The sequence below is a fragment of the Enoplosus armatus genome, chromosome 16 (assembly GCF_043641665.1).
Source record: "Enoplosus armatus isolate fEnoArm2 chromosome 16, fEnoArm2.hap1, whole genome shotgun sequence".
NCBI lineage: Eukaryota > Metazoa > Chordata > Actinopteri > Centrarchiformes > Enoplosidae > Enoplosus > Enoplosus armatus.
In genome coordinates this window covers 4220868-4247230 of record NC_092195.1, presented here as the reverse complement: position 1 = coordinate 4247230, position 26363 = coordinate 4220868, and the positions used below count along the sequence as shown (strand labels likewise).

The 26363-nt window shown below is 42.5% G+C and overlaps 1 protein-coding gene across 1 annotated transcript in view; it reads left to right on the top strand.

Annotated features, from left to right (window-relative positions):
- LOC139299114 (KH domain-containing, RNA-binding, signal transduction-associated protein 3-like) overlaps positions 1–26363 on the top strand; it is an 82801-nt gene that overhangs the window by 37196 nt on the left and 19242 nt on the right. Inside the window, exons 2-6 of the mRNA XM_070922012.1 lie at positions 2006–2124; positions 10099–10215; positions 17143–17289; positions 18186–18325; positions 23521–23701. Of these exons, the coding sequence (XP_070778113.1) occupies positions 2006–2124; positions 10099–10215; positions 17143–17289; positions 18186–18325; positions 23521–23701 (704 nt within the window). The remainder of the gene's footprint in view (positions 1–2005; positions 2125–10098; positions 10216–17142; positions 17290–18185; positions 18326–23520; positions 23702–26363) is intronic.

The following is a 26363-nucleotide window of genomic DNA, read 5'->3' as shown; positions in this document are numbered from 1 at the left end:
CCGTAAGCTTTAAAAAGAAAAAGAAAAAGAAAAAAAAAGAAAGAGAGGGACGATTTGCAGTTAAAACACAATCTCAGTCACAATCTCCTGATACATCAGAGCCTGAATGTTTTGAGGACAACGCCTGGTGGAAGGAGGAAACTCTGTCTTGGCACGTTGCTAGGCGATGCATTAATATTAATGTTGTCTTTTCTCAGAACGTGTGCACTCTCTGCCCCCCTTGGGATAAACTGAAGCTTAAAGATATCTCCATCTCACTGATGCTCCTTTTATCCTCGTTAAAACTCAAATCAAAGGTTTTAATTACAGTCTGCAAATGTAATGCTGCAGAGCTTTGTTAAGAAATCACAATTGCCTTTTTAGTTTGTAGTTTGCAGTGCTGATACGCTCAGCTAATTTCTGACCTAGTGTAACTGAAGAATGTGGTGTATGTGGTCGTGCTGTGTTTTAGCGTGAAGCGTCATGACTGCTCCGTTTTGATCATTCAGGAATCATTTTGAACAGGAGAAATAAATCTGCGGTGGAGCTCGCCCTCTGCCTCACCCCTTCCCCTGCCGGGCTTTTAGCCTGGAGTCTTTGTCGTAGCCTCCCCGCACCTCTCGGCTGCCCTCCCTGCAAAACCATTTTCCTGGCACTGAAACACAGATGTTATCCATCTGATTAAACGTTCAAGGTTACATCTCCAAATACATCAAAGTCTACCTCTCCCATAAGAGGAAGCGTGGCAGCCAATATTTTTGGTAGCCTGGAGGTGCAAGCTCCAGTGTCCTCCCCATCGTTTTTCTTATTTTTCCCCTGTACAAGTAATTTGGTATTTCTCAAATTACTACTACAAAGTACTATGGTGATCTAGACTCAGCCAGTAGGTGAGATGAGTGACGCTGAAGGGATCTACCACTATTTGTCAATAAAAACAGTTTTGATATGATTTGTTAACCAGGCCAATTAACAAAAAAGAAAAATTAATATCAATTAAAAAAACCACAGTCACTGGTTCCAGCTTGTCAGATGTGATTCTTTGTTTCATATTATTGTAAATTTGATAGCTTGTATTTCTTGGACAAAACAAGCGCTTTGAAGATATCACCTGAGCAAAATTGTACAGAGCCTTTGGAATTTTTCCTGACATTTTATAAACTGGCAGATTAAAGAAACAGTTTGACCTGCTTTGGAATCCGCTTATTTGCTTTCTTTCTGAAAGTGAGATGAGAACATTGATACCAATCTCATACAAATATCAACACTTATTGTCATTATTGATTAATCTGACAATTATTTTCTCAGTTATTATTCGTTCAGTTCTTGTAATGACTTTTTGAAATCTTAAAAACATTTTTTGACCACAGTTGAGCCCAAGTTGATATTAATTTTAATATGCTTGTGTTGTCCAACCAACAGCCAATTTACAATGACAGAAAACAGAGGCAAGCTGCAAATTCTGAGAAGTTGGAATGAAAAATGTAAAAAAAAACAAACATTGATTATTGATTTAATCAAGTAATCAATCAATCAACTAATTGTTTCAGCCTAGCTTAGCATAAAGATTTGAAGCAGGGAGAAACAGCTAGCCTAGCTCTGTCCAAAGTAAAAAAAAACAAAACGATTAACATCATATATCTTGTTTGTTGAACCTGTGTAGGAACAAACTGTTTTTAGACTCAGATGGAGTTATGCGTTGGAGCTATTTCTTGGTTACAGTTAGGTGCTGCAACGGTGGTTGCCATGTTGTTTGTCAAGAAATGGCTCCAGCACATAACTCCCCATATTTTTGAACTCTTGAACCCATGCTGACTGCTTAAAGTCTTCACGCTAAGCTAGGCCAACTCTGCACTTAACGCACAGACACGAGAGTGTTATTGATCTCATTGTTCTCTCAGAAAGTGTATTTCCCTTAATGCTGAACTATTCCTTCAATCGATGACGACGATATTAGCTGCAGTCCCACTACTGTCATCTTACAGTCTTGTATGTTGATCGCTTTTCTTTCTTCCCTCTTTTTTTCCAGAGATTGAAAAAATCCAGAAAGATGAGGGGAAGGAAGAGGAGAAGTTCATCGACGTCGTCATCAACAAGAACATGAAACTGGGCCAGAAAGTTTTAATACCAGTCAAGCAGTTTCCTAAAGTAAGTGCCATCGTACCACCACCAGAGACCTCTGCAACAATGTGATGTGCACAGATAGAGAATTTTAGATTCTGTTATTTATAGATAATGAAGACAACTACAGTAGCTCTTGGTTTTGATTTAAATTCCTTACAACAGCCACTTGACACTTTTTGTTGATGCTTTATGTTATTAGATGTAGCATATCTGGAAGACGGCGTACAGGCAGAGTGTTGGCTGACAGAACTGGGGTAGAACTATATTAGGCATGTTACCTCATGTCTGAAGAATTGTTTAAGCTTTTGAAAAGTTACAGCTGTAATTCTCACACTCCTCCCTCACACACACACACACACACACACACACTAACACACACCTCTATTACCCTGACCTTGGTCAATGACGCTTTGATGTCTCGGCGTATTAATTTGTCAATGAATATTTATGAATATATGATTCGAAGGTATTATCTCGCTGTGGATTTCATTTTCTTGAGAGTTCAGTGGATTTCTCATGATTCTTGGTAGATACATGCACTTTTTCAAGCTCTAGAAGTCTTTCATTCATGAAAATGAATAGCTCATAGGGTGATCGCGCTTTGCAATGCAGTGCATACAGTGAGTCACATGTATAGAGTCCTAGACAGTCAGCTTCACGATGACCTCCACATGAAGCCGTTTTGAGCGATAACACTGCCGCCGCCTTTGAGAGCGCTTCAGCCTTCACCGGCAGTAGCGTTTTATTGGAGCCTCGCGCTCGATGCATGACAGGGATTTCCCGCTGGGAGCACGATGGGGAGGCTGGTGTAAAAGTGAGAGGGCTGCTCTTAGACGGGGACATCACTCAAGTTTTCACCTCAGCCCTCAAGGGGGAAGGACAGAGGTAAACTGCAGTATGTGGATGGAGAGGACAGCAGGGAGGAAACACAGCACAGGAGTCAAACACAGAGCCAGTAAAGCTCTAGAGGTGCATTGGAGTTTAGTTTTCCTAGGAGAAGAATTTTAATGACAAGCACAGTAAAATAATGCCAATGTCAGTCTAACATGCAGGGTGTAATATCAGCAGTATACCGGGTTCATATTAGTCTACACCCAGCATTTAATTTAACACTTTATGCTAGTTTTGGAGACCAACCATAGAGCTGTGACAGACACATCCTCAGTCGACGCTTTAATTTATTTAATAGAATTGCCACTGAAAACATCCAAACTTGCGCTCGCTGGGAATTTGTTTGAGTGAGGCAGGAGGACACCGAACGGAAACAATCACCAATATTATAAAGCAGTAACTCTCTTGCCCTGATGATGGCGCTGGATGAAAAGGGGACATAAGGTTTTCGAGGATGAATTACATTGGATTGCCAGACTGCGATGAATTACAACAGGGCGTTCTTTTTGAAAGTAACCACAGTGACCAAGTAGACCAAAGTCTGATCTGTCAATAGTTATATTACATGTTCAAATCCATGTAGATGTCCATGGTACTCGCAGTGAAAGATACATTGCACATAGTGCACGCTATCTTGCGTAGCCATTGTTCTAACCGCATTTTAGTGACTATATTTCAATGTGAAGTTTCAATGTGCTCCAGAACTGTAATATAGTTATTGAAAGGCTGTCGAAACAACCAAAATGTTTAAAAAAAAGTTTAACTTTAAAACCACATTTAGCCTAGTTTTAACACAGGCTTTGTACCTGCTAATCGCCAAATCAAAGCTTACTGGGTGGCTTTGCTTTAACTGTGAGAGAGAGAGAGAGAGAGTCATTATTCTTACCACGTTTTGTCATGTGCTCTGATGAAGAGCTGAAATTAATTTTTTGTGAGCACTGAGGGCTGAGCATACCGGTATGTATGTAGTGTCATCTGGAGGCTGATCTGAGTCTCCTAGGTTCAGAGCTTAACAGATTTGCTTTGACAGCTTTGATAAGTAGAGCCACTAATACGCTGTTTAGAGCTCCAACAAGCCACCGAAGGAAGACAAATTCAATTTGTTCTATCTGACAGGTAGCACTGGCAAGAGTGATCGGTCGGACTTGAATGGGTTTTCTCTTGAGCAGCGAGCATCACCTTTTGGCTTCTGGCATTGAAGTGGCACAGACATTTTCCAAATAGCCGTTTAGGAGCATGTGTGGAGAGGTTAAATCCATCCTCCGCAAACATAGCTTTTTATCAAAATGGAGCGGGCAAGGACGCCACGCAGCAGGTTCCAGGCTGCTGATTCTCTGTGGTAAAATGGAGCTGTTCCTCAGCCATGATTTTTAATACCCAGCACTGATGAAGCTTTCTAAGATATCGGCAAGACTGATGAGATCATGGTGTTGCACGGTGTAGTTCTGACACCTCGATGCTGTAGAGAAGCGACGTCTTATAGATTTTTTAGAAAAAGACAAAATTTAATTGAAACCTTGTCTCCAGAAATAGAGTCTAAGATTTCAGCTCATGATTTAACTAGTATGACACATAATGTCACTCCTACTCAGGAACTAAAAATATCCCACCTTTAGAGCAAGGATGCACTATCAGCGCTAATCTGTACATTTGCCGGATCTGTGGGCCCCCTCTCAGAGAGCATCTTTTGGCAGAAAGCACCGCAGGCCATTAGCGAGGCGTAAGGAGTCCCACTGGTTTATTTCCAGTTCAGAATGTGGCTTTTTCTCTGCGCCGGGAGCGGTGATTTATTCTTCTGCTGTCGGTCCTGTCCTGCTATCCTCAGCACAATCGCTGTGCGCCGGCTCTCTGCGAGCACACCTTTTGCCGGGTTTGTGGCATTACATTCAGCGAATGATGAAAAGATCTCAGATGTGCCCCCCTTCAAGTTAAGTGTGATTAATCATACATCCTTTCTCTGCCTGTGTCCGCTGTCTTTGTAATCATCCACATGATGCTTTTTTTTGTTGCAGCTGAATATGGAGCGACAATTTGAATTCTGCTTTTGTGTATTTTGTTTGTATTTTGTTTGTATGCATTTTTAGGTGCAACTAACACCACAACAGAGCAGCAGGCGACAACCTGTGATTAAACACATCAGCTTTTATTCCGGTGATTACAGACAGCAGCAGCACAATCCTCTCATACAGTCTAATGACATGAACCAGTACAGGAGCCCAGGCAGGTTTTTGTAAATCACATAATCCCTTGTGATAACTAAAGCATTAGCAAAACCCCAAAGCATCAATCACAGTAGGAGTCAGAGGGATTCTGATTTCTGATAAACAGCAGGGATTACAGTGTGTGTGTGTGTGTGTGTGTGTTCAGTAACATAACTCATATACTTGGAGGATTGTCCATATGAGCAGATGTGTGTGTGTGTGTGTGTGTGTGTGTGTGTGCCTCTGCAAACGTATTGACTGAGTGGTGATGTGTTAAAATGTCCAGATTAAGACTTCTCGCTGACATTTACTGGCATTAGTCAAACAAATATGAAGCAAATCTGCATGATCTCTTTTTAAATAGTCAGGAACTTAAAATAGTGCCAAACTAATACCATTACATCATGTCACCATATTATGTATAATACTGTCTGATGTGGCTCAAGACGGTGCATGCCTAGTATGAGAACAATTTGCAAAAAGTTACACCCATGGCTGGATCAACCTGCTACAGAGCCCGGGCCAAAAACGAGCTGCTGGGCCCCCATTAGGCCCCTGTTTCTCCCCCTCTCTGTGCATTGTGCACAGCTTTCTTTTCCGCTAAAATATTACATGGCCCCAGGTTTAAGGAGTTTAGGAATATACACCCTTTAAGCACAATCAGCTGTAATAATGAAGGTCTAAACCAGATTTAAAACTAGACAGGGCTTCAAGATCCAACCCGGTCTCTGAGACACTACGTTCATATACGACTAACTTGCAACAGCAAGAAACATGGGAGAGAGAAACATGCCACCTGAAATATGGTTTTATTAATATAATGAAGAAACATTTTCAATGAACATATACGCAAGGTCGCAAAGAGAAAACTCATGGAGCTTCGAGACAGGATGTGTTTACTCAGGGTGCTAACCCTGCTCTCTGGTGTCTACGTCCTGCACTTTGTTCACCCACCATCCACCCCAACCACCTCCCACACACAACTTGCGTACAGAAACATAGAACTGACTTGACTGCAAACTTGACCAACGTTTTGTAAAAGTATTTTTGGGGCATTTTAAGCCACTTTTACAGTGGAGAGACAACAGCAGAGAGGGATGTAACAAAGGTCCCTGGCCGTACTTGCACTGGGGACGTTGCAGTGTTAACCCTATTCAAACTGTGTTCACCAAGAATTTATGTTTTATTATCTTGCACTTCTACAAATGGGTTTATATCGTGGACCTTTCCCCAAATTAGAATCAAAAAAGACAATTGAAGAACATGAATTCTGCTAATGAACGATACGTCTTTTACGTTTCACGTGCCTTTTAATTCATTTTTGTTTAGAATGACAGAATGATTAAATGAGAAACGTGCCCTCGGGACATTGATTAGTTTAACACACATTTTGTTTACAAAATCTGACATTCATTCATACAAATTAATAAAGCAATCTTTAATTCATTTTCAGAGGATGTCGGAGGAGGAGTTTCTTCAGGTGTTCTGGTCGATCGGTTGTTTTGGCTGGATTTGAATTCAGACCAAGAACATTGTCGCTGTTTTCTCATTCAACATATTCTCCTGGTCTTTCTATCCTGCCCACGACAGGCAGCATTGTGTCTTCTAAATGAAAAAGGCCATTTGTTCTCTCCTTAGCTCACCAACAAGCTGGTGTCTGAATGTGTCCCTGCTTTCACAGAAACTCAAACAAGCTGCAGAGTAAAATCATGTTTGCACCAATTTCTGTTCTACAGTCTGTCTAATTTTTCCATCCCTGTAAATGTGCTCCTTCATGCTCTCTGCCTGATGCCCATGTATGCACAGCTGATATGGCACCCACACCATGAGATTGAAAGCAACATGGTGGCACTTTGTTCTTGATCAGAAAAACGGCTTTTCTCCTTGTTCAAGCATCTTTATCCATCTGTGTGTGTGGAACACCGTTGGTCGACTGAGGGCTGAGCTATCCATACAAATGTCCAATACGAAACATGTCAGAAAGGTGGAACGGACTGCACAAAAGCTGCAGTAAGGCAGAGAGATGTCTGCTGTGTGATCCGGCTCTGCAAATCATTGTTCAGGAGACGGCACAGCTCAGTGATCAAGGCTCTATCCAGGTGGAAATGATGGATGCGCAGGACATCGGTTAAACTCAGCACATTTAAAACATTTCCTGACACCCTCTGTTGGCCCCGGCAGCGCTGTCTCCTTTGATGATCCCTTTGTAAACTTGAATACATTACAGGCAGGGCCTACCTTGTTTGCTCAGGTAACTTTAAATGTAATTTTCCTGACCCAACAATTCGTGTTCCACTCGATATATTTGGAGTAAATTAGTGTGCAAATTTCACCAGAGGTATTGCAATGTTTCAGGTGAAGTACGCAGCGTGCAAATGGACCCAAGTATACACCGAAGTCCACAATCTCTCATGTGAAGGTGGACATGTCTTGCATATTCATCAATCCAAGGTCATACCTTTGCAGGGGGCCACTTATTCCCATTTGCAAGTGAAGGGTTGGAATTAGCACAGTGGGGCACTGGAGGGGTATTTAACTTGAGCTGAATATGGCCCTGTATGATCACATCCAGTCACAGGACTTGGGGGTAATTATAAAAGTTGAAGCAACATACAGTAGGCGAGAACTGCTGGAGTTCAGACCGGCCAGGATGAAAACCCGACAGTCAGTTACTGCATTAGAGCGAATCACTACAGCTCGCCTCTCAAATCCCTCTCCCAGGATTTGGCAGGAGCCTCCTCATAAGCACTCGCTTTCTGAACAAAAGGCAGGAGAGATATAGGTGAGGTGAAGAACCAAACCTCCTGCTAGCTAATTGATGACCTAGATAGTCGAAGGAGACAGCTGTATAACTCACTGTTAAAAGAAAACATGGAGAGGGGGTAGAAAAGCATCGCTCTCTTTTTTTTTGTTTCCCTGACCATCTCCAGCTGCAGGTGGAATTGTGTTTAGCCCGTGTAGAGGTTGTGTGACTTAGATGGGCGTCTGCTCACAGCAGAGTAATGCATAACATATGGGTTTTTATGGCTAAAAAGCGCCGACCTTGTGAAGTAATCTAAGCCGGGAAGCCTCTGATAGACGGCGACATGCCAGAGGTGGTCAAGTTCAATGTTAGCTCAAGCAAGCACATTATGATAATGTTGCACACATTGAAAATTTATGCTCAAACATTCAGGAACATGCGGTTCAACGGATTCAGGAAATACTTTGAAGTGATATCAGTAAAGTTCTGATTTCACAAAAGGAAATAGGCAGAAGCTATGTGACCTCAAATACGTCCTAAATCCTACTATGTTGCATGATAAATGGTCACATTTACCATCATAATGATTCATGTAATGATGATTTCAGGCCCTTTTTTTTTATCACATTAGTGACATTATTGTTTCTACTAATCAATCAAAGTCTGAGCAGTTTAAGACTTCTGGACTGCACTTCGAGGCTAGTTAGTTGGTTGAACTCCAATTTTACATTTCAAAGTCAATTTACTAGTCATGGGGAGTAGTTCACTGCCTGTGAAAACAGTTTTATAAGTCTGTTGCATTGTGGGAAAGGTATAGGAGCCTGACCAAGGGACTAATACTCAGGATATCTTGGCTTCTGCTGCATCCATTTTGACCATTTTATTGACAGTTTATTGTGATATGAGTCAATTAAGGTTGATTTGGTTGGTTTGCATCTGGCCAGGAACCTTTGTTGCATGTTGTTCCCTATTTCTCTCTCCTTGTTTCCCATCATGTCTCTACTGTCACCTGTAAATAAATTCACACAATGCCAAAAAAACACCATTAAAAATGAAGGTTGGTTGCAGATCTCATAGAGGTAATAAAACATAGGTAAATAGGCTTATTGCACCAGTCCTAGTTTACTCATTATTACTACTGTACAAGGGCATCATTTCCACTGGGCATGGGGGACGGAGTGTTTTGTCTTCTCCCCATCCCCCACCCCACCCTGGTTTGATTCAATCAAAAAAGTGTCCAGCTGCTGAAATTCAGAGGAGAGCAAGTTAATCAAAATGTTGATACCCTCGTGTGGGTCACCTTCAGCTGTTGCCGTGGACTCTCAGTAATTAAGTTTTAGGAGCAGCCCCGGATTCCACCTCTCAGGCCACATACAGGTACAGGCTTCCCTGCCTTGTTGGACTGCAGGCATTTAATCTATGTTTTATTAAGGCCGTAAAGTCAAGCCGTTTATTTGTATTACTCTTTTTTTGTATTTTTTTTTTTTCTTATTCAAATGCATTTTTTTTTCTAATCTTGTTCTTATTGTCGTTATTTATTTGACTGTTGCAAGTCTCATTGCTGTCTGCACTGCACTGGAACATGCAACAATAAAAAGCTAAGGACGCCACCCTTTTGTCGGAAAGATGGAAAACAGAGTTATTAATCATACAAATGATAGATAACCCGTGTCTCAGGTCTCTCTTAAGGTCATCCATAATGCATTTCTGTTAAACCACCATCATTATGGAAACACGATAACCAATTTCATTAAAATGTGTTGATATAAATATAGATACATTTAGGAAATAGCATTCACATGTTTGTTTGTTTTTTGGGGGTTGAGGAAGCTCTGACTTCATTGGGTCCTCCCCACTTCTCAAACCAAACTTACACCCTTGTGACTGCACATGCTAATTGTAGGCTAAGATTTTCGGACAGAGAGCCAATCTTCATGCCATATGAAACCATAACGAATAATGAAGAGGTGAACCTGCGATAACACATCTCAGAAATGCTTCCATGCTGATCCTATCAAGACACGGACAGGAGAAAACTGCTGATGGGTTTTCATTAGCTTCAGTCGCAGGTTGGGCCACGTGTGATTGACATAAGAAATGTCTTTGCTCTTTATCTCAAACACACAGATTCTGATTGTTCCGCGCTCTCGCTCTCTGTTGCAGTTTAACTTTGTCGGCAAACTCCTCGGGCCACGCGGGAACTCGTTAAAGAGACTACAGGAGGACACTCTCACAAAGATGTCAATTCTCGGAAAAGGATCCATGAGAGACAAAGAAAAGGTAACACTCCGTTCTGTTATTTCACTTTTTTTCCCCCTCCCTTGCTCCTTTCTCTCTTTTACCTCCACATCTTTTTATCTTTGGTCTGCTGCTGTAAGTCTTTGGCACCGTTTGAAGTGAAGGTGGGCTGGACCTACCTTTAAAGTTAAGGAGGAGGAATTTTAATGTAGAGCGACTGCATTGACACTATTTCAAGAAAAGGGTTAACCTTTTTGTACATGACAGACTGTAGGCAACAGTGAAGCCTTGTCAAAAATGAGCTTCTTCATTTATGAAGTTGAATCATGGAAAAAAAAAAGTTGGAAATTAATCTACCCCTTATTTTCTCAAAATCATTTAATTTAGTCTATAAAATGTCATCAAATGGTGAAAAATGAAAGAGAAATATATTCAGTTTATAGAAGACTAGATAGAAGACTATTTATTTTCTCTCTTCACTGTGACTTTAGCTCCATGTTTACATTTTAAAATCAGATGTGAGCAGATCACCCCGGTAATTCAGACTACGTTTGACTGACAGCTCACATGGACTGTCTTGAAAAACTTCATTTTGAAAACACGCTTCAAAGGTTTATGGAGATGCGAAATGGTCTTGGACATCATCAAACGCATCGGACGTCTTTCAAAGCCCGCTCTCTCTCTCTCATGGTTAAACAAAACACACACACACAGTCAAAGCAAGTGCACACTGTACACAAGACCGCACTCTATCTTGATAGATATGGAGAAGAATGCCCTTCGTGATGATTTGAACATGAATGAAAACTTGAAAACTGTGGTGGATTTTATGAAAAGACTTCAACTCAAAATTTCAAACACAATCCAGTTTAACGACTCCTATCATCCCTGATCATGTCAGTACATAAAGAGAGGATATAAATGGCTCTGACGGCGGCTCTTTAGCAGCAGAATTGATTGCAGACCGGACTGGTTAACAGAGAATAAATCGACGTGCCTGGTCTGCGTCTCTCCTCTCTCTCTCTGTTTGTCGGGGGTGATTTGTTGGTGCCGATGATTCTCACTATCATACAGCACATGCTTTTTGATTACTGTGATCAATGGCCTCTGATGGTCGACTCCTCTCGGGGTACCTGGAGAAAAGATCTGTCATGGAGATGTGCTGACCTCGGCAGCCCTTACCTGTCTGCACAAACCCACTGCGGGATTTATGACTGACAGCTTTCTGTCGGGGACGCTGAGTGCAGCGCTGCTTCCTCTTTTTTTTTTAAGCGGGGGGGGGGGGGGGCACCATCGCTACAAAACTACTGCTCCATCTTCAGCTGGTTGCTGACTTTCTGTTTTCTGTTTTCGCCTGCACAGTGCGATCGTGGCTTTCAGCACTTCCTGGTGTAGGTCAGGGAGCTTGGCCGCTGCAGCGCAAAAAGAGGGCTCTGCTTTCAAGTCGACTACAAACAAAGCTGTCTTGCTATTGCTGTCACTGTTGCCTTTAAGGACATGTTTCTATTTATGTTGATAAAATACATACTGCGCTGTATTTCTGGGCTGCACCTAACTGACAGGTAGGGAGATAACGTACAGTACCCCCCCCCCCCCACCCGCAGAAGACATTAGATGGAAATGTAATTGTAGTCTTTCTACTCAGAATATTCAGTACAATAGAGGTGTTGGAGGAGAAAACTGCACAGTTCTGTACTGTCCCTTTTTAAGCTCTTTCATGTGGCTGAGACACTGCAAAGCGCTGGGATAATTGCTCAAATATTTGCTGCGGGACCTTGATCCCGCTTTGACAAGAGTGCGAGTGCAGAGAGGTTGAAAGGCACCGGGCTGTCGGAGCCGGAGTCTCCCCGCCTGGTTATGGCACCTCAGCTGTCCTGTCAGAGCAGGATGATGTAAAGGCATCCGTGTTCCCGCGCCCCCTTCTCGTTAGCGCCGTGATTAACTCATCCATTTTCCCTCCTTGGGACTTGTACTCCCTCTTTAATTTTCCTGATAGACGAAACAATCACATTGCCTTTGTTTCACTTTCGCTAAGTCCTGCGTCGAGTTTAATTGCGAGCTGCAGCGGTGAAATGCCTTCATTGTCTGCGAGGACTGGTCTGGATGTGTAAGAAGCTGACCTACACCCCAAACATGAACCTAGCTGTGTGTGCTTGCAAATAATTTGTAAGTCCATTATCAACGGAAGATCTAGGGATGGCATCATTTCAATCACATTAACAAGCATGTGAATTATGGGAGATAAAGTTCAGGGTGACAGTGTTTTGCATCAAATTACACATTTTATTGTAGTCACCAGCTTACAGGCTTGTCATATGAATCTATGCTGCTCCGGCTGATGGGCCATTGTTTTATTCTATTGCCATTATCAATGTCTTAATCCCTTTCAATGCTCTGTCCCTTCACCTTTTGCAAACTCAGCCACTCTGACGATCCTTTCTTGGGATTTTGTACATCTGCCACGGTCTTGTTTAATGTCGTGTGCTATCTTGTGTGTTGTTCTTTGGAAAGCATCCTGTGATGCACAGGAAGTGTTCCATGTGTGGTTTATTTGGGATAAATGGAATAACCGTGCAAGTAGTGTGACCAGAAGTAGCCAACTTTCTGAAGAAATATGCCATCCAGTGCCAGCCATCATACTCTAAATAGAATAAAATTAAAAAATGACATATATGAATGGGAGTGCTTTAGAAAGATATTCTTGTTAATGGCAGAAAGATAAACATACATATAGCATTTATCCATGGTCATCTCAATCTGATGGGAGTCTGTTGTGAATATTGGATGAATAATGTATGAAATGTTAAGACGTTGCGTTACTCCAGGGCTCTGATAGTGTTGAGGGTTAGATATGAGGCTTTGGATGATTCCAAATGGGAATTTTAAGGCAAAAGTTATTCAAGTACATTTATTTATGACACATTTAAAGGCAAATGTTGGCTGAAGTGCTTTTACTTTGAAGTCAAAATAAGATGAGACAAATGCCAGAAGATTTATAGAATTATTGATAATAATCGTAATTGCAGATACATGTAAACAATACAATGGGCATATTTTGTAGAAAATGTACGAAAATATTAACAAATAATGTAGGCATAGAAAAGCTAGAGAATGAATGGGTCTGAAGACAGCTGATAAACATTTCAGTGGATTGGGAAGTTGGGATCATTTGGCTAACATGCTCAATCATCTTTAGATCGGATTTCAACTGGATGTGGAATAAAGAGCAGCGATTGGTCACCTGATCTGAAGGGCCTGGGGATGGAGGAGGGGCTGAGGAGATTCAGATATGGCCAGTCTATGCAGTGTTTTAAAAACTTTTGAAAATAAATTGAAATGAACAAATCCTATGGAAAGACCAAAACCAACACTGTTTGTCCTTCTTCCTGACTTGCCTACCCTTTCTGTGGCAATCAAGCCCAAGCCCATTTGCTCCTACTAAAGACAAATATATAGAGTCATGCTAAAGACATTAACAGTAATTTACTCAAACAGCTGGCCACTGTAGTCTTCAGCAAACTCAAACGGGGGAAACAGTGCTTTTGTTAGGGACTATTTTCTGACATGGATTAATACACATATGGTGAGCTAGTGGTTATTATTATAGGATGATGAAAATAAACGACATTGCCCATGTTCATGGCAACATGTCACCCTGTAAAAAGAAAAATATAGAATGTTAGCAGACGCATCTTCAAGACAGGTTTTAAAAATATCAGTGTATGGAGGAGATTTAATCTTGAACAATGTAGGCATCGATGACTTCACCACTTTTGGATTCCAGCTGGCCGTTGAGTGAAGAGCAATGATTGGTCAGTAGATCTGAGGGGTCTAGAGGTGGAATGGGAGCTGAAGAGATGAGAGATATGAACTGGTGCCAGTCCATGCAGTGCTTTAAATCAATTCTGTATATTACTGGCAACTAGTGAAGGGAGGCCAGTAAAGGGCAGATCCAGCATGGCTTCTCTTGGTACTGGTGAGGACTCTTGCTGCCAATACATATATGTTTGCATTGCCTTATTAAAGAGGAAATGTGGTCTTTGAATGTCAGAAGTGTAGATGAACAAGGCTGATAGAACTAGATGGCTGTATTCATACAATATGATACGACACCGGCCATTCAGACAGAATAATAGAATTTGCCCCCATTTTCCAGTGCCTGTCCTTCATTTCCTTTGAATGTGAATGATTGGAGCTCGACATTATTCTTCACCTCTAAGCTCCCTTCTGCAGGAGCTCCTGCGTCCGCGACGTCGCAGCCTTGTGTTTCCAGGGTGAACGGCTTTTCATAAGCAGATTTACAGAGGGAAAAAAAGAGTAAACAGGAGGAAGATGCTGCCAATAGATATGAGGAACAGACAGCTGTAATCTCCCGCCGTGGGCTGCTGGATCACGGATGCTTCTTATCAGCGCTGGGAGAGGGGCCCCCACGTACGAAAGCCACCGTTATATCTACAACATCACATGCAAATGACGTGGTCACACATGCAGATTGGTTTCATACCAAATAAGATATCCAGTAGGTATAACATTGACACTTTGTACATGTTAAATAGACCGTATAGATGGAAAGATGGAGTAAAAGAACAGATAGTTTGTAAAGAAAAGGAAGTCCTCAGATGATCCCATGCAAATATACCAAGGAACACATGAAAGGGAGGAGGAGAGACGGATCTGCAAGCAGTCGTCTCTTCCTTACACCCTGCCTGCACTCCCTTCTCGACTCCAGCAGCTCCGTCAGTGCTGGTGCTATGCGCAAAGGAGCCCTCTGCTCGTAAAGCACAGATTTATGGGGGAAATTAACATATCATTAACATACCACAGGCACTCTTAAAAGAAGGTTATTTATAATTAGGTGACATCAGAGACACTGGCTTGCATGGCGCCGGAGAGGGAGAAGGGGAAGAGGAAGTTGCCGCCATTGGAAAGGCCCCGGAGAAGACTTTTTTTTTTTTTTTTTTTGTTGAAAAGAAAAAACTGGGACGCCAAACCTGTTGTTTCCTTTGTGGAATATGGTGGGAGACATTTGGGGGTTTTGCTGTCCTATTTCTCGCCATCAATAACAGTATACTGGCCTGCTTCTGTCGGGCCTGAATGGCCTGTGCTGCCCCTCGCTGTTTACACAGTATATTTTTTCTGTTGCAGTCTAATTGAACTGAGCTTCTGCAGGCAGAGGTGGAGAGGGGCGAGTTACATCTGCTCCACTTTCAGGGGTCTGAGCATACAGTAACTAAAAAGCAAATACATGTTCTTTTAGGCCGGCACATACACCTACATCTGTTTAAAGCTCAAATCTGTAGCTCTCTGCGTGTCGACGCCCTGCGTAGTGGCGGCAAAGATGGCGGAGTTGTCGTGGAGGCCTGTTGAGTTTTTGAATCACCAAGGGGAGAAAAAAAAAAACTAGTGAAGTGAGATACGACTGAGTTTTATGTTGTCGAGTTCAATACATGAAAACAAAGATGCCATGTGGAATGTTATCCTGGTGCAGCAGCTGTTTTGAGCAGACTGTGACGGCAGTGTCAGCCGCAACATGTCTGACCTGACAAGCTGATCGACATCTTGCGGTCGACATCACGTGTTTGGTGAAACTCCACCATACAGATGGACGGATCAACGTATTCATAAAGACAGAAAATATGGACACCAGCTCTGAAAACTATTCTAACCCTTCTTATATAGCTAATTAAGAGCAGCAATTACAGTACATTTAGTAGGAGACATAATGCCGTCTGTCCGATCTGGCCATGCTAGCAGCGTGACTCCATTTGATGGTCAGTCAGTCCACCACTTTGGTCCAGACTGAAATAACTATTGGATGGGTTGTCATGAGACTTTTTAGAGACACTCGTAGTCCCTAGAGGATAGAGGTAACCTAACTTTGTAGGTCCCCTGACTTTTTTTCCAGCATCCCCTTGAGGTTGACCTTTGTGGTTTTTAATGAAAATATCTCTACAACTATCGGATGGATTGCCATGAAACTTTTCTGCTGACCTTCATGTTCCCCACAGGATGAATTGTAATAACATGCTCCCCTGTCTTTTCAGCCAGCGCCACCATCAGGCCAAACTTTCAGGTTTATGGATGATTCAGCTGCACTGTCTGTTTAGTGGCGTAACCTCTAAAAACGGACTGTCCCCTATAGAACATGTTCTATGTACAGGGTTGCATGGATGCCATCTTAAACTATTTGCTCATTTTTATAAAAGGTAATAATCTTTTGGATCCTCACTTTTAATTAGTCTCTTCGGTGCAGTGCGCTTACTGCTGTGGTTTTTTGGCACTTCGCTTCCCAGGAATCACCTGCCAGCGAAGCACAGCGTGTCCACTACTTTGATGTCTTTTTTTTTTGTTAGACTTTCTCTTAATGAAGATGACTGTTGTAATAATTAAGTAACATTTGTCATAAAAAAAGAGATACAAATACATAACAAATAGATAATGGACCACCAAATTCTATCTGAAGACTATTTTACTGCTTTACTGAACTCTTAATCCATATTGAGTGAAATATAAACGCAAACTACTCTTTGTCCACATTATTCTTTTTTCACATAAAGGCACTATGTTGTTATGTTTTGGAATAAATCTACAGTGATCACATAGATGAGATCAATGAAGTGTATGGGAGCACACACTTTATCTGAACATTTGTTATGAGCACAGGCAGCTGTGTGAGGACAAATGTGACAGCCGCAGTTGAAAGGGTTGTAAGGAGTGCCTGGTTGCAGACACACAGGTTTACAAAAACCCACATAAATATATGTCTTTGTGTAACTCTGCTGCATCGAAGTGTCAGACCACATTATGTAACAGTTATGGAAAAACTCCCCGCAGTAAATCCTTGCCGAAATACACACACACACACGAAAAAAAAAAGATAAATGTTCCTGACTGTGACAGCAAACTCGTGCTCACTCCCTAGACGGAGGATATATGATACCAAACAGTTGTTTTGTTTTGCACCATCAGGAAGAAGAGCTACGGCAGAGCGGCGAGGCCAAATATCACCACCTGAACGAAGACCTGCACGTCCTCATCGAGGTGTTCGCCCCGCCGGCTGAGGCCTACGCCAGGATGGGTCACGCTCTGGAGGAGATCAAGAAGTTTCTCATACCAGTATGTTCCTTTCTCTCCACACACACACACACACACACACACACTCTCTCTTCCTCTGGCTTTCCTTTTTCTCCACCTGAATCTCTCCTCAGCTGCTCTTTGGCCCCGGCCAACTCATTTCCAGCCTGTCCAAAGTGAAGCGAGTGAGTAACAGCGGAGACAACCTGCTCTTTCTCTCGCACTCTTTGTCTGCTACTCGCACTCCGATTCTGTCAGTGCTGCTGAAATGTGTGTGTTTGGAAAGTGTCGGATTCAGTGTGTGCTAGTGTGTGTGTGTGTGTGTGTGTGTGTGTGTGTGATCCAGGGTGGGAAGTCGTGGGTACAAGAGGAATAAAAAAGAGCGCGGGAGGGAATCTCTGCATGGGCCAAACCCTCCTTGGCAGCAGCATGCAGCATGGAGCTTATTTACTCTTCCTCCATTCATTATGGATGATCTCTCCAATGCTCAGAGCTATGATGATTTACATATCATCATCAATTATCAGCAGACCCCGCCCACAACCGCCTCCCCGTTAACTCTGCCCACTGTTGCCATAAAACACGCTTATTGATAGAGCGGACACATGACAATCACATCAATCGTTTTTATGATTAAAGACCTATTTCCATGTTAATTATGGGTTTTAATTTAGCAGCAAAAAAAAAACAACAACTGCGGGAGAAGATAAAGGCAAATGGGGTCCCGAGGATTTATCAGCGGGAGATCTGAGATGTTTTGCTGCCTCAGGAACAGCGGTCACGGCAGTACTGTAAAGTACATTAATTAGATATTCCCGGGGCTGTAGCCCTGGAGATAAAGGATGGAATTTAATACAGTGTAATTGAAAGCGAGTCTATTGCTGTCTATGTGTGTGTGTGTGTGTGTGTGTGTGTGTGCGCTGCCTCTTTGTGTGCAGGATTACAATGATGAGATCAGACAAGCCCAGCTGCAGGAGCTCACATACCTGAACGGCGGCTCGGAGGATGCCAAGGTGCCATCGGTGAGGGGCAAGTCAGCCGCCCGTGGAAGAGGGACACCTGTTCCAGGGCCTCCCAGGTAACCATGCTTCCTAGTGTGTGCGTGTGTGTAGGTTGTTGTGTATACATGCACTTTAGCTCATCTGGGGAACGGGTATTATTTACAGTTAAGGAGCTACTGGGAAGGCTGTTTTTTTTTCTTTGTAAATGGATGTGTACAGTGTCCTGTTGCATTTTCAGACTTAATGGTGTCATTTAGAGTTACAGCACATTTAGGACTGCCTCTGTCTGGTACAATAATACCAGAAAGATTTAGTCTTTTCGTGCCGCTTTTCAAATACAAGACATGGATGTCACATTGAAGACTTGCCATTCTTGTTCTATTTCTCTGCATGTGTCAGCTAGTCTGGTTGCATGCTCAAACAATTTGGGCCAGATTTACTGGATTTACTAAATGTGTCAGTGTAAACATTGGCTGCAGTTCTTAATGAATTTGAATTAGTTCTTGATTGACTGAGGCAGCAGCTCATTACACAGTCAGCTTCTGGACTGATCCTGGGACTGCCCTCCAGACGCATGCAGCGAGTGAAGGAGAGCGCATGTGCTCATTCAGCGGTGGGATGTCTTAAAAAAAAAAAAAGATAACGTAGTGATCTTGACTCCACAACGTTTACTTTGACAGTAGTTAAAGTTTCATGACTACTCATACTATTAATAGAGGAGATGTACAAACTTCATGGTGAATGAAAAAGGGATAGATTCATGGATGAGAGATGGATTAATAACACCCACAATATACACAAAGCCACCGCAGCCGGTGATGGGACGGTCGGGGACGGAAATAAATGTCTTACCAAAGAAACAGAACAGTGCAGTTGCATCCTGAAGTGATTTTAGAAAATTGTCATGTTCACATTTAAGTTTAATGAAACAACTCCCTGCTCTCATTCAATACAAAATAATTGTATTTTGTTGATTCATAACTGTTGCTCTACTTTTCTTTCTAAGTATCACATTATGTTGGTTACGGGTCTGTTTTATCAGTTCATTTTTAAATAATTGACTTAACAGTGCAGTTCTTTTTCCCCACCAACCTTCCCGGCAGCTCCTCTAAATCTTATCTGTGCTGTTTGAAATGACACGCAGCTCCAATCTGGCACACCTGCTTGGTAAATACATACTGCATGTTATATGTTTTTTGGGCACAATGCGTCAAATAAGCGGCTGAAAAATTGGTCTCATAAATACGGCCAATTTACAAGTGTCTGACTTTGACAAAGGAGACGCAGGAGGAGCAGTTTGTGTCGCCCACCAGCAGATAATGCTGGTTTGTCCACAATCTTACCCCCAAGCAGTTTGGTTTAACAGAAACAGAAAAACACTCATGTGATTCTATTTGGAAGGCACAAACAACCTATTTTGTTGTTTAAGTCTTGTTGGTGCCAGCTGACTGGCAGGGAGCAGTGTATCATAATGTACAGGCACACACTGATATAAAATGATTCCAACAGACATACTGAAATAAAACTTCAGAACGAGCCACACAAAGCCTTCCTGTTCGATGTGATGGGTTATCTGTCTCTGGGGAAGTTATTCCTCATATTCTACAAGAATGATAATGAAGCAAATGGCTTCTTCTGAAGGCAGAAAAATGAGCCCTGATACTTATATTTATTTATTTAACTGTGCTGACTGTGTGCAGACATCAGCAGGACTCTACAAAGGAGAGGCAGGGACCATAGATGTTTGGCATAAAACTACAAACCAAAGCACTGCCGGTATCATTTAAAACAGCACTGTGCAACTTAGCAAGCATCCTCTGCTGGTGAGTCCACCTTTCTGTGGACAGAGCTGTCAGTAAGGCTTAGAGAAAGTTCAATCAAAAGGACTATTTCACTCTTCCTCCCCTTCTCTTCCACTGATCATTACTTCCCAGCCACACCTCTTGGCTTCTATCCATTCATACATTTCACTCCTTCCCTATAATCCTACATTATATACCCACATGGGAGCTAGTCACCATATATGCATTATGCTGTAGTCTATGGTTTTATGGTATTATGCCTACATTAACTAGTTAAACCACATATAAACAAACTGTGTAGACCAGGGGTCTCAAATTCAAATAACCTGGGGTCCACTGGCCAGGTTGTTCTCTCCTAGGGGGGCTGCTCGGTGTGAGAAGAAAAAAGTAATCGACTGTACACCTTTCTTGAAACTTACCATATAACTCCTCTTTATAATATATAAAAGCAGCAGCAAATGTGATTTAAAACTACAGCTCCCAGATACAGTATGTGTGCAGAAAACACTCCTTGAGCAGCGACTTTGACAGAAACACAACAGAGGCGTAACTGGTGTATCTGTTTACAGTGCAGCCAAACACACACATTGTTTTAATAGAGGCACCTGTCAATAATTTGTCTCTTTCTCTGTGCCATGAGCAACCGCGGTCTGATTTCATGCTGCACACATCTTCCACACAACAGCAGGACACAGTAAAGGTTGGTTACCTTGCTGAGGAGTGGGAGGTGTGTGGCCGGCTGCCTGCAGCTCTTCATCTAACAGCTTTCTGCGGCTGCTCCTGATTGTTCCATTACTGACTGCAATATTTAAAAAACTGATCCCCGTTTTGTTTTGTGGAGTTAAATATATTTCTTATAATTGCTTTATATATATATAATCAGCTCATATCAGTGAGATAAAATGAAAAATAGTGGCGTGGATTACATGCTGTGCAGTTTCCTGTGAATCCCTCGTGTGCAGGTAGGCAATTTGAATCCAGCAGATTCAAATGAAAAGTATTCCAGAATGTAAATACATGTGATAGCTGTTGCAGAACCATATGCAGCCATTTTTGCCTCACTTTGTCAGAAATTCCCCATACTTCCTACTCGCTCATCACAACCAGGGGGGGTCACGGGACCCCCCCGTCAGGAGCATCGGGACTCCATCAAGAATCAGAGGGGTTATGCTCAGCAGTTACGTTGTTGACCATGGCAATCCACATAATTGGTCATTGACATATGGAGCAAAAGAAAAAGAAATCAACATTTAATCATCAGCACCTGATGTCTTTAACCAACTGCCTCCTGATTCAACTGCTTTTAGGAGACTTAATTTAATTTGGGCAAACATGGAGCATTTGAGGCTGTTCTTCTGTTCTCTTCACACTTGATTTATACTGTGTACATTCGTTGAATAGAAGTGTTTGGTCCATGTTATGCTGCCATATTTTGGCTGAGACTAATTGTCAGAAAGCCGGACTGCACCCCCCCCCCCCCCCCCCCCACCCCCACCCTGCAGTTAGGCATTGCTCCTTAATGACTTTTCAGAGGGATAACTGACTCCTTTCCTTAATCATTAGTGTCCTGTTTGTGCGTTCGATCCATGTGTGCTGAAATAGGTCAGACCGGCCATTAAGTGAGCAAGTACCTTTAATGGAAAAACAGAATTGGTAGTAAACAGTGTCTAGTAGTACACAGTGATGCAATGTCTGGTGTCCATAAACATTAGCAAACCAAAGCCACATTTGCATAAAAGCCTTTATATGCAAATGATCTCCAGTAGATGCTTGTCTCTCTACTATCCTTGTGAACTCACGCTAATTCCAGCTCCTCTGAGACCTCACAAGACTCCAAATAAAAATATTCATGGCCATTAGAAGACTTTAGGGATCTCTGCGTCAATGCTGCTGTGCTTTAGAAGAGAGGGGGGGACGCAAAGAGTCTTGTTGTTTGTTCTTTGTGTTTGTAAAAGAAAACGCACTTCTTTCGTCAGATTCGGAGATAAACAAGGTCAGGGAGATGTAGCGTTTGTACTGCTCTGAGTCTGAATATAATTGGCCATGTTTTAAATGACGCTGTAATTAGAATTCACCATGCCTAATGTGAGTATGATAAGACACGCATGCTCCTGAAGAGAAGTCGCATGCAGTTTTCTACATATTCACACTCTCATGTGCTTACTTTTGATCAACAGCGCTGCTCTGGACGGAGACTTTGTAGAAGTCAAATATTCCTCTTTGCTTTGACTGGAGCTGTTTCTGGAATAGAAGTCCTGCTCTTAGAGGGGAATCAACTCTCAGTACTCTACTGGGTTTTTTTTTTCTCCGCTTGAGGGCTATCCAATTTCTATCAAGTAAACATTCTCCGCTGTCCTTGTTAATCAGAAAATTTGAGAGACTTTCTCTCCTCCTGCCCCAAATCTGTGATGTCTCACCAAATACAGTATGCCGCTCAGCTGAAATGGAACGCGTTGAAAGAAAATGACCTGGAGAGCAACCTTGGTGGTTTTCTGCTGCTGCTTCAGATCAGTTGGCTACTTTTGAAAGAAAGCTCAGTCATTGTAAAAAGCTCAAACAACATGTTACCGAACCACAAGGTCAGACCGCCATTGATTTCCAACAGAGCTGCTTGACTTTTCTTCCATCTTGATTACAGTGCAGGTTAGACTCAGGGTCCTGTGGTAATTCATCAAGATGACTGTACAGATCAGTATCTCACAGTAGCTATTTTGCAGCAGAGCTTCATGAGAGTCATGCTTGTTTATACCCAAAGATTAAATCAAATCCCAAAACTTGCACCGCAATATCTAAAATATTAATATTAAAAAATCCGTTTTTTGTGAAACTTTCTCAGAGTCAAAATGCAAAGCTTTATTTCAAGGAAAGGAAACGCGCAATCACCGAGCAGGCAGATATACCAGGGTTTTTTTCATTTGCATTTTCCTCAATAGACAGGAAAGCAATTCAGCCACAAGACATGATGTGTTTTGAGTAATGGACGTGACTCACTTTTTCTCAACTGGAGGAACCTGCCCTCCACCCTCGCTGTTCCTCCGTCTCCACCTACACACATAACCTGCCGCTGAATGTATCAAATTCACCGCTACGGTTGCACCGAGTTATTCTGGCCGATGTACGAAATCATTAACTGGAGTGGAAGCAGACGAGGCAGCTTGACTCCAAACATAATAAATTACAGCACCTCATCATAAAGACCTGGAATTCAGTGGACATCTCGTGTTGACGATATATAATCCAATCCCTGTAGTGGTATCTTTTAATGCTTTAAGATCATATGAACATGTTGTGCAGAAAGAGGATATACTGTATGTTACCTGATCCATCCCAGCTGTGCCCACATATGCATATCTCTCTCCAATAATTCAGACTTTACCACGCTCGCCTCAGGAAAAAAAAAGCGAATAAGATTAAAAAAATGTCTCTGCTCTTTCATCTAAACCTGGTCGCGCGTCTGTGTCTCATGTCAGGAGTCGAGGAGGAGTCCCCCCCCTGCATGCGGCAGTGCCCCGAGGCGCAGCACCCAGAGGCGCCCTGCCCAGCCGGGCTCCATCTTCCAGAGGAAGGGGGGTTCAGAGAGCCCGAGGCGCCCCCCCAACCGCCGGATACCGGCCGGCTCCTCCCATAGTTCAGGACACATATGGCGAATATGTGAGTATATTAAAACCCTGTACCCAAAAGGGGGCAAGACCAAGTCAGCATTGAGACCACATACACGTGTGCTTGTCATTGTGATAGGGCTGACACTACCAACCACTTAGTCAATCGAAAGAAAATTCATTTGAATAACTGATTAATCATTTATCAAACATTTTCTCATTCCAGTGTCTCAAATGTGAGAAGTGCTTTTGCTTCTCTCTGTTTTATATCATTGTGAATGTGATATCTTTTTTGGGGGTTTTGGGCTAAACGAGTAAATGGACGTGTTTTGGGCTGTGGGTGTTTTCACCGTTTTCTGGCCCTCTTATAGACCAGACGATCTATTGTTGTGAGCACCACAAATTGAATTCCACTTATCTCCATTGCATTGGGGTGGCAGCAGAAATTTTAGAGACAGATAACTCAAAACGGTGGCACATAAAACCAAAACTGTCTACACGACTACGTAGCATCATGTGTGAGAAAATATACTGGTTTATAATTTGAGTGAAGATTTCAGCACAAAACATGCGCCGCTGCTTAAATATCAGCCTGTATGAGTTGGACTCAAACATGCATGCAGCACTGAACAGTCCTCCGTATTTAGTTTTTTGTCTTACTGCATGAGGTGTCAACATAAAGAGTGCGAATTTGTTATTGTAGCCATTATTGTGATTCGGGCGTGTAGCTTACCTGCACAGTCTTATGGGAACCTGGCTGTAATATCAACAGCTACCAGAGATGAATATATTAGGCTTAGAGTCAGAGCCTTTGTGCATTTGCCAAGAGAGTCTCCCGCCGCACTGTCAAGGCACTGTCCCCAGGGACCCCGGCATCAACATAGCATATTTAGCAGATAGAAGGAGAGAGGAGGTGGCCTGCGTTGTAAAATTGCCCCGGCAGCCCATACCTAACCACATCTGACAGGTTTATTCAGAGGTTGCAATTCAAATGTGTGGAGGTCGGAGAGAATGACTCCTGGACCAGCTGTTTCCCATCATTGTCACAGTTGTAAACTGCATCCCCCAACACCTGCACCTGTGTATCTGGGTGGGGAGAAGAACCCCCCCCCCCACACACACACACAACATCTGCCAGATGATAAATCTAACCACATCGCTGCAAATTAGTGGCTGAATGAGTTTGACTCCGTGTTATCTGAATACATCACCATCCCCGGACAAGTGCTCTCCATCGGGCGCTGACAAATAGGCTCTTGTATTCATCAATGAAATGACAAAGAGATGTTTCTTGTTCACATTTGTCGCCGTCATTTATCACTGCTTAACATCCACTCGTATGCATGTTCCCATCGTTCTCTCTTCGCCGTATGGCATCGCCACGGGCCAAAACATTTGTTCAGCTGGAGGCGCTTTTTAGACAAAAAGCCCCCGACCTAGGTTACTTGGGTGCGCAGTATCTTTGTCTGGATGGTCTTTTGGTTTACATAATCCACCTCTGTTAAAGCTTCTGTACTGGAAGCATCAGTATCAAATTACTTTGAATCCAATTGTTCACCAAACAAAATCACAAGAAATGTTATTATCCCATGATCCGGTCTTGGCAGCCCCATCAGTCTTCAATGGTTACTACAATTGCAGCCAAATCTCATTTCATGTAATTCATTAGGTGCATTGAGATCTCGGTTTTACCTGCTGCTAATCCCATTGGAGAGGAATTACACATGATGTAATTCTCTTTTCAGAAAATGAGGCTGCATGTCATCGTTTTTTTGTGCGACGTTGCCAACGTGAATAAATGCGAGGAGGCTAATCAAAGTAGCAGAACTTCGCTTTCATGCTAAATCCAGAGCTAAGTGTGACTGTGTTTGTTTCTGTTCACACGGACGCTTAATTTTTCTTTGGGTGCGAAGACCAAGAAATGTGCAATGCACGTGGGTTGTTATTGTTTATGTTAAATCCTCCAGTTACAGTAATCCGTTCTGAGCATTCTGGGTCCTTGCTGACTGTAAAAAAAAAAAAAAAATACTCATCCCCCTCGGGCTCCTCTCCGCGTGTCCAGCCCTGTTGAGAGCCAAGCATTGTTAATTGAAACGTGTTCTCCATGGCGCAGTCCTTATAATTCAATCTAAATTGGGTGTAATGGTTGGGAAAATATTTCAGATATCGTAATAGAGAAGCTGCATCCAACTGGTGGGGCAGGCGAGACCAGTCATGGAGATTAGATTGAAAACTATTCACATGGGACAAAACCTGTGATTTGTAATAATTGCAGAGAAAATGTATTTGTTTTTATCTCTTGCAAATGTGAATCATCCGTAGTTTCCACTGCAAGTTAGGCATTTGAGTAACATTTTCAGCAATTCCCCATATTTTGCTTTTATAAGTGCAGCTGTAATGTATCACTGCGCTTTTGTATGCTAGCTATTATTTTCATTGTGAGCATGTTAGCATGCTGATGTTAGCATTTAGCTTACAGAGTCGCTAGCATGGCTGTAGACTCTTAGTCTTTTTTATCTGACATGGGTCTTAGAAATGGGAAGCGTCAGTGACAATCATGACAATCAATAAGGAATGACTATGAGAAATTATGAGAGAGTAAAATCCGTACCATATATGGTAATTCCTTTGTGGTCGACTGAGGACCTGTCCAGGGTGTTCCCTGCCTCTTGCTCACGGAGGGCTTGGATAGGTCCCAGGGCCCCTGTGACTCT